At 37.9% G+C, this 8,264-nt stretch overlaps 1 protein-coding gene across 2 annotated transcripts; it reads left to right on the top strand.

Annotated features, from left to right (window-relative positions):
- The first annotated feature begins 1,637 nt into the window (after positions 1-1,637).
- Positions 1,638-5,835, top strand: LOC115679200 (beta-glucosidase 12-like). Of its 2 annotated transcripts, XM_030602793.2 has the most exons (13): positions 1,638-1,933; positions 2,095-2,164; positions 2,442-2,500; positions 2,673-2,748; positions 3,160-3,237; positions 3,334-3,421; positions 3,504-3,759; positions 4,013-4,128; positions 4,270-4,487; positions 4,580-4,611; positions 4,807-4,909; positions 5,021-5,129; positions 5,255-5,835. In XM_030602793.2, exons 1-13 carry the CDS (start codon positions 1,757-1,759, stop codon positions 5,424-5,426), a joined length of 1,554 nt encoding a protein of 517 aa, XP_030458653.1. In that variant the 5' UTR covers positions 1,638-1,756; the 3' UTR covers positions 5,427-5,835. The 2 variants fall into 2 exon arrangements, 1 of the variants encoding a protein (XP_030458653.1); XR_008816004.1 differs by lacking the exons at positions 1,638-1,933; positions 2,442-2,500; positions 2,673-2,748; ... (6 more) ...; positions 4,807-4,909; positions 5,021-5,129 and having other exon boundaries at positions 1,940-2,164; positions 5,255-5,377.
- Positions 5,836-8,264: the final 2,429 nt, after the last annotated feature.

The following is an 8,264-nucleotide window of genomic DNA, read 5'->3' as shown; positions in this document are numbered from 1 at the left end:
GCTCTTTCAGGAACACGAACTTCACGAGGCCGGTCGATCGAATGTGAAAATTGAGCACATGAGGGCGCCATGGGGGGCAAAGAGGATGAAACCTAGGAGGCGAGGCTCGGGTCGTTGGAATCGAGGACAGTGCCGATCCAGTCATGGTAGGGAGAGGAAGTGGGGTTATCGCAAAAACCGAAGAGCTTGCAGATGAGGGAAGGAAGGCGAAGGAGAACAAGCGGTGAGAGAGAGAGAGAGAGAGAGAGAGAGAGAGAGAGAGAGAGAGAGAGAGAGAGAGAGAGAGAGAGAGAGAGAGAGAGAGAGAGAGAGAGAGAGATTTGTTTATTTTGAGAGAGAAATTCAATTTGAAGAGGATACATCCTCGTTTAGGTATAGAAAGGCCACGTCATAGTCCACATTGAAATTGTTCTTTTTAATAAAAAGCTTATGTATGATTAATATTTTATAAAAAAAAGTCGCATAAGACTTTTTGCAGGAATTTGTCATCGGAGACACTTAAGTTCTTTGATTTGGCACTTAAATAATTTAGCGAAAAGTTTTGGTACCAAAGTAAACGCAGTACGAAAGTTATGATACTTCTAGTGTCATTTTCCCCTTAAAAACCATTAAAATTAGCCAATCAATGAGAAAACTCATTAGGAAAAAGGTAGCTAACTTCCTTGTTATCCGAAACAACAAATAGAATTGCTTATGAAAATAAGAGAATTTGATGCATCAGGAAGTAGGTTAGTGTGTATATTAGGGAAAATTCCAAAACGGGACCCGAAGTAAAATCATTTTCTCAAATAAAGGCCTGAGGTGGCCATATCAGTCTCAAATAAGGACCTAATCTCACCAGCCCAAAGAGTATTTTCGTCTTTCACTTTTTTTTCTTTTTTCTATTTTTTTTTCTTTTCCTTTTCTTTTTTTTTCCTCTCTTCCCTTCGCCAGCCATTGCCGGGGCCGGCGGAGGCTGCCCTCGCCTAGGCTGGCGAGGCCAGGCCTGGGCAAGAGTTGCCCTCACTGGATCTGGCAAGGGTCGCCCTCACTAGATCCGGTGAGGGCGACCCTCACTAGCCCAGGCGAGGGTAGCCCTCGCCCGACGCCGGCAAGGGTCGCCCTCACTTGCCCGGCCCAGGCGAGGCAACCCTCGTCCAACTCGGGCTGGGCGGCCCTTGCCTGAGGCCGACGACCTCCACCGGCCAGGCGCAGTGACAGCTGGGAGAGAAGAAGAAAAAAGAAAAAAGAAAAAGGAAAAGAAAAAGAAAGTAAAAAAAAATTATACTTATAATTTTTTTGACTAAAATACCACTTCTCCGACGATGGAATAGTCACTGGCCGGCCAAAGGTCCTTATTTGAAACGATTTGGCTACTTTAGGCCCCTTATTTGAGACGATCTAGTCACTTCATGCCCTTATTTGAAATAATGTCCACTTGAGACCTTTATTTGAGAAAATGACTCCACTTCGGACCCTTTTTTGAAATTTTCCCTATATATTACGAGCCCGAGACTTATCTACTTTAGCTCCAACTTCCTATCTTTTATTAAATTAATTTTTATCGCATTGAAAATGAGTACAAAAAATTCATTCCAAAATATTAAAAAAAACAAAAATAAGATCACTAAGAGATGCGTACAATAGTATTTTTATATCTTCACACGATCTAAAATGCGAACAGGGTTTCCATAGGATATATCGTCCTGTTGAGTCACTCTCTCTATAAATACAGCCAAAACAAAAGCCAGTGTGTGCTAAAGGAACTGTGTCAGTCATGGCGGTTCGTGCTCATGAACCGATGCTTTTATGCATTCTACTCCTCGTGAGCTCAGTGAGTCATTGCAAAGCTGATTATGTCAGCTTTAAGCCAGGCGATTACGACACGGTCTTGCTCAACCGGAGCAGCTTCCCGGTCAGCTTCCTGTTTGGAACGGCTTCTTCCGCATACCAGGTAGATTAGATTTCATTTTCGCAACTTCCTTTTCGTCCCCATTGTTATACCTCAGAGAAACTGAGTCTATATACCATCCTGCATGGTCATTTTTTCTTTAACAGATTACATAAATGGTCATCATGTTTGTTTATTTATTTGGTTCTCTTCTTGGCTTTCAGTATGAAGGTGCAGCTAATGAAGACGGTAGAGGGCCAAGTATCTGGGATTATTTCACTCATAAGTATCCAGGTCTCTCTCTCTCTCTCTCTCTCTCTCTCTCTCTCTCTCTCTCTCCCTTCCACCTAGACACACTCACCGAGCTAATGACAGTTACAAACTGTGAGCAAAAGGTAGATGATGTGTTCCGGTCTAATGTAATTAACAGAGATAAATCCATTACACATTGAGTTAAAGTTCGGATACCAAACAAAGTAAAAGTTTAAGAACCACATTGCACATTAGGTCAAAGTTTATAAATCATTTGTGCCATCAACTCTATATCTTATCTCCATATGGTTCCTAGCAGGTAAAATAGCCGATGGTAGCAATGGAGACGTGGCTATCGATTCCTACCACCGGTATAGGGTACATCATCAGCATTGAACACCACTAATTGATTTTGATGTTGGCTAAAGAAATTGGAATAGAAAAACTTTTGGACTAATTAATTTCCCGGAAAATATTTTTCAAAATGCTATATTTTTCGCGAAACAAACAAAATCCTAATGATTAATTATTTTCTTTATTTTTTTTCTAGGAAGACGTGGGGATAATGAAGGATGTGGGGTTAGATGCCTACAGATTCTCAATCTCATGGCCTCGAATTTTACCCAGTAAGACCATCACTTTTCTATCTCATTGTATATAAAAAAATTTCTCAATAGTCATAAAAGCTTTAAATATAGCAGCGAATTCAGTCATAAATTTTTTTATTTTTATCAGTTGAGTCCTAAACTTTTGACAATTTGTCATTGTAGTCCTTCCGACTTATTTTTTTCGGAAACCACTGACGTCGGGCCAAAATTAGCCAGAAGGACTACACTGACAAACCGTCAAAATATTTAAGACTAAATTGACAAAATACAAAAGTTTATGACTGAATTGACTATCGTACAATAAATTTAGGATTTTTCAGACAATTTTTCCGACAGAAATGAGCATGTTTAATCGTGCCAATTTTTTTATGGTATTCGATCCCGAGAGTGTTGACTTTCCATTATGTCTTTATGTGCGGAAATTAACAGACGGAAAGCTAAAGGGGGGTATCAACAAGGAAGGAGTGCAATACTACAACAGCCTCATCAATGAGCTCCTTGCACACGGTCTTGGCTTTATTTCATTTCTTTTACTTGTTCATTTTTTGTTTTTCCAAATCATTTATATATAATCACTCCCTAATAAGTAGAGATTTCCTACAGGGATTCAACCTTTTGTGACACTATTTCACTATGACCTTCCCCAAGCCCTCGAGGAGGAGTATGGTGGTTTCTTGAGTCCCTGGATTGTGTAAGTCAAAAGATGTTTTTCCTTTAAACTTAGTTATGAGTACTAAAGGTTGAGATTTACATTTTGCTACTGCATTAATCAGAGATGATTTCCGGGACTATGTGGAGGTCTGCTTCAAGGAATTTGGGGATAGAGTCAAACATTGGATAACTTTGAATGAACCGTTGACATACAGTAGTGGCGGGTATGCCAACGGACAGTCGGCACCGGGTCGATGCTCCGATTGGCAGATGCTCAACTGCACGGGTGGCGATTCAGGCACCGAGCCATATATCGTCGGGCATAACCAGCTTCTTGCTCATGTGGCTGCTGTTAAATTGTACAGAGAAAAGTTTCAGGTTTCTGATCTTTCGAAACTTTACGTGGACTCATGATTAAGTGCAATCACATCAATCTTTCCCTTTTTAATGAATTGAGTCGTCAAGGTGGACCCAAATAAAAAACGATTAGGACTTGATTGACAACATTATGGACTCAATCTACCACAAGAAAAAAATGCTTAAGAATTTTGAATTGATGCAAGAAATGAAACATCTAATCGGTGTTTAAATTGACTTGTGCAATTTGACTGAAAAAACGTCACTTTTGCAGACATCTCAAAACGGAGTAATAGGAATAACATTGGTTTCTCATTGGATGGTGCCTTACTCAGATGCAAAGCATAATGAAAATGCAGCGCTAAGAGCCCTGGACTGGATGTTGGGATGGTGAGCGTGCTTCTCCAACGACCAAACTCGCACATCATATATACCCAAAATACATATCTCGAATTTCATAAATTAAATACTTAGCACTTAGCAGTTTGATTAAATAGTGAATAATTAGACAAACATATGGTTCATTTTTAGGTTCTTGGACCCGATAACATACGGCGACTATCCGCACAGCATGCGCTCGCTCGTAGGGAAAAGGCTTCCCAAGTTCACAAAGAAGCAGTCACTGTTGGTGAAAGGATCGTTTGATTTTCTCGGGTTGAATTACTACACGGCATACTACGCAAAGTACATGCCTTACTCGAATACTTTGAATTCAAGCTACCTAACAGACGATCGCGTGAACCTCTCGAGTAAGAAAAACAAAAACAATCTCTATCTGGATTATACTAATCACGATCTCAATGAAGTTCTTTTCTAATAAATTCGTGACGGTTTCTTGTAGATGAACGCAATGGGGTTCCAATTGGTCCTAGGGTACGTTTGATTCTTTCTACAACCCCATTTTGTTATATTTTCGGTTTGGTATTTTTTTCCTTTGTCTTCGTAGGGTTCATACCTTAATTTAATGTCCGCAAACACCAAATAGTATTTTTTGAGAGGATAAGGTAAATTTTCCAAATTATTTTTTTCCCCATCATGTTCATGATCCTATTATGAATGTTATTGCAGGCTGCTTCAAGTTGGCTATCTGTTTATCCCAGTGGAATACAAAGTCTTCTGATGTACGTAAAGACTAAGTACCAAAATCCACTCATTTTCATAACTGAGAACGGTGAGAAAACATTATCCCTAATGGTTAATTAACTAAAATTGCTGAGTTAATAGTTTTTTATGATTGATTATTCTCTTTCTCACACCCTATTTCTTGATTTTGGACCATCAGGAATCGATGAGTTCAATAACTCTACATTACCACTGGAGCACCAATTGGCTGACTACATAAGGATCGATTATTATTATCGCCATCTCTCGTACCTTCATAAAGCGATTAAGTAAATTTTCCTAATTTTCATGCAATTTCACTTGTGGAATGACCTTTTTTCTTTATATTCTTTCGCTTATTTTTCACATCATACATGACATTAATTAGATGTGACGTTTGGAAAATTTGTGGTAGGGATGATGTCAATGTGAAGGGCTACTTCGCATGGTCGTTGCTAGACAATTTCGAATGGAGCTCGGGATACACCGTCCGGTTCGGGATCAATTATGTCGATTACAAGAACGGATTGAAGAGATATCCGAAACAATCAGCAATATGGTTCAAGAGTTTTCTCAACAAGTTTTGATTCGATAATACATCGTATGCATATGATATATGTTACGATGATCTCAATAAATAAGGATGCAATCAATTGTGTAGTTCTCAAAACTCCATGGTGAATTTCGCGAGAATAAATTATGCCAATAAATTTCACTATTTCTGGAGGATTTTGCGAACAAATTGTCAAAACCCAATCTACATTCCTTAGTATTCATCAAAGTGTGGGGATGTGGGGGATTGTTGTAATTATATGTCGTCGAGTCAAAAATATTTTGTTGATCCATTCATGTGGGGGATCGTTGTAATTATGGATTCAAAATGTCTCTTCAGATCATTTTTGCAGCAGTTTCTATGTTTTTAATATATATAAATTGTTGTAATTATGGGTTAATAACTCAACTTGACTCTTCATTCTGCTGCAATTTCTGACTTTACATATTGTTGTTATTAAGGGTTAATGGTTCAACTAATGTGAGCATAACCGATATAACTCTTGAGTTAATGTTCTTTTAGTTTTCTGCAGCTGCTTTCTTGCTCTTTGTTTAGCGAACATCTCATGGGTATATTTTGTTACTGTTATATGTGGACAACATGGTTATTACTAGTGATAATCATAGCGGCATTACAAAACTCCAGTAGCTCTAAGTCAACAGTTTACAATGAAAGATCTTGAACAACTCAATATGCCACTAATCTTCTTTTCCATGCAGGACTTATTGATAACAAAATTTCTCAACTCCCATTGAGACTAATGCCAAATGTGATGACAAAGTTGGGACTCCTCGTCCGAATCCTACACTTTATCAATAACTGATTGGCAGTTTTGTATATCTCACGATTACAGGTCCCGACATCGCCTATGTTGTCCACATTGTCAGTCAGTTCATAATTGCACCGCGTACGATTCTCTTTGCTATTGTTGTTCGAATTCTTCGGTACATTAAGAATTTTTAACTTCATGGTCTTCACTCCACCTTAGAGTTGAAGTCTTATTCTCAAGCCAGCTAGGCTGGAGATCCTCTTGACCGTGGCTCCACTATAGGCTATTGCCTTTTTTTTTTTAGATAACTCACTTATCTCATGGGGTAAAAAGAAATAGATCATTGTCGCTCGATCTAGCACAGAAGCAGAATATCGTGCTCTTGCTAATTTGACATCAGAATTACTATGTGTTTCGCCAACAAAAAAAGGGGAATTGCCTTAGAACATGGATGGATCAATGAGTGAATCAACAAAGGTTGTGAATGGCCCTTTGTTGATTTTGGACAGAAAAATAAATAATAAGAAATTTCAAGCTATCGAGACCGGAGGCAATTGCGGCTAACCATGTAAATTGCAAAAAAGCAAAGATAAAAATAAATTTGCATAAGAACGTTGAGTTCTATAATTGTTTTGGGGTCCCAAACAAAGAGTACTCTTGGGGTATATAACCCTCTACAAACGGTAACATACAGCAGTTATTGAATTTGAACAAAGAAATAACTTCCTAATCATATCGGCGGTTACAAGAAGTTACGTAATCTTCTATTATCTAGCAACACTTATTCACAAAAAATTATTAGAATTTTACATTAGTGGCTATAGACGTATCTGCCCAGCAGTTATGTTCTTGTATTGATTCATCCTCACTTCCTTCGAGTTCCAACACTTAGTAAAATTCTCAATAGCCTGCGGTCGGTGACTTAGTTGCTAGTGAAGGCTTTCGTCGGTAACTTTCATTTTGTGTGTTGTCGATTATCTTCAAGTTGTCGATTGTTATGTTCATCGATTAGTTTTATTTTAATCAAACTTTGCTTTCCATCAACTTAGTCTAATACTTATCGATAATAAACAAGAGTTGGCCTTTTTAGTATCAACACCATGGTTGTAATGGTTATTTGAAGTCATGGGCGTCCGTCATAACGGTGGAACAAGTATTTATTGTGACAATCAAAGTGATATTCATGTAATGATGGTTTCCATAAGCGCTCTAAGCCTATTGAGTAGATTGTCATTTCATACGTTGTCACTCACGTGCGTCATGGCACTATTCATCTCGTTTCCACTTCATCTATTGATCAGACTATTGATGCTTTCAAGGCACATCCACTTAGGCGTTTTCAAGATCTTCAAACTCCATTTGACTTTTTCTACGTCACCTTGATTTTGAGGGAATGTTAGAGATAATATTTCCATTGATTTCATATATTTCTCAGGATTGCGCATCATCTTCCTTGGTTGATCCTGATTGATTGTTATTTTTTGTTACTCTCGATAATTTATTCTATAAAACCTATAAATGGACTCATGTACTCTTCATTATATACATATAAAAATATACTGAAAATTTCACGATTCTCTTTTCCACTTTATGTATATCTTAACATATGTATTTCCAACTTTGCCATTCATGCTTATAGATGACTAAGGAACTGTCGTTAGAATAAAAGAAGTAAGGGAGATAGACTGAGTGGCTCTAAATTGTTGACTCAAGCTTTATTCTATTTTATCTTCTATTAATCGTGGAACGGAAACAAAGTCGAAACCATTTTTCAACGTTTTTTTAAACGTTGGATTGTTCAACTGGTGTTTACTTATGATTTCTAGTCGACTCGATCAACCCAAAGACTAATCCTACGTAGACACCAAATCTACCAAACTTAATTTCTTCTTAAGATAAGAACCACGCTTTCAGCATGTAATTACTTTTCGCCTCCTTATTATGATTTTTCAACCTTAAAAGTCTTTAAACAGGAGATTTTGATAACATAAGCAATTCCTGCATTCAACATTTGCATTTGTAAGTTCCTGGAGATTTTAACTTTAGAATGCCGTCTAAAGTACGTCTCGAGGTTAATTAACTATTTCACTCACCAAATCATCA

The sequence above is a fragment of the Syzygium oleosum genome, unplaced genomic scaffold, assembly GCF_021117445.2.
Source record: "Syzygium oleosum isolate NSW1041296 unplaced genomic scaffold, Sole_v2.1 Sole_v2.03, whole genome shotgun sequence".
Taxonomy (NCBI): Eukaryota; Viridiplantae; Streptophyta; class Magnoliopsida; order Myrtales; family Myrtaceae; genus Syzygium; species Syzygium oleosum.
The sequence above is the reverse complement of the archived record's forward strand: the minus strand, read 5'-3'. Positions and strand labels throughout refer to the sequence as shown.

Excerpts from the sequence above, each read along its gene's own strand:
- LOC115679200 (XM_030602793.2), top strand. The coding sequence starts at position 1,757 with ATGGCGGTTCGTGCTCATGAACCGATGCTTTTATGCATTCTACTCCTC. Across the intron at positions 2,501-2,672 it reads ATTCCTACCACCGGTATAGG|GAAGACGTGGGGATAATGAA; the intron begins GTACATCATCAG and ends TTTTTTTTCTAG. Across the intron at positions 4,129-4,269 it reads CTGGACTGGATGTTGGGATG|GTTCTTGGACCCGATAACAT; the intron begins GTGAGCGTGCTT and ends GTTCATTTTTAG.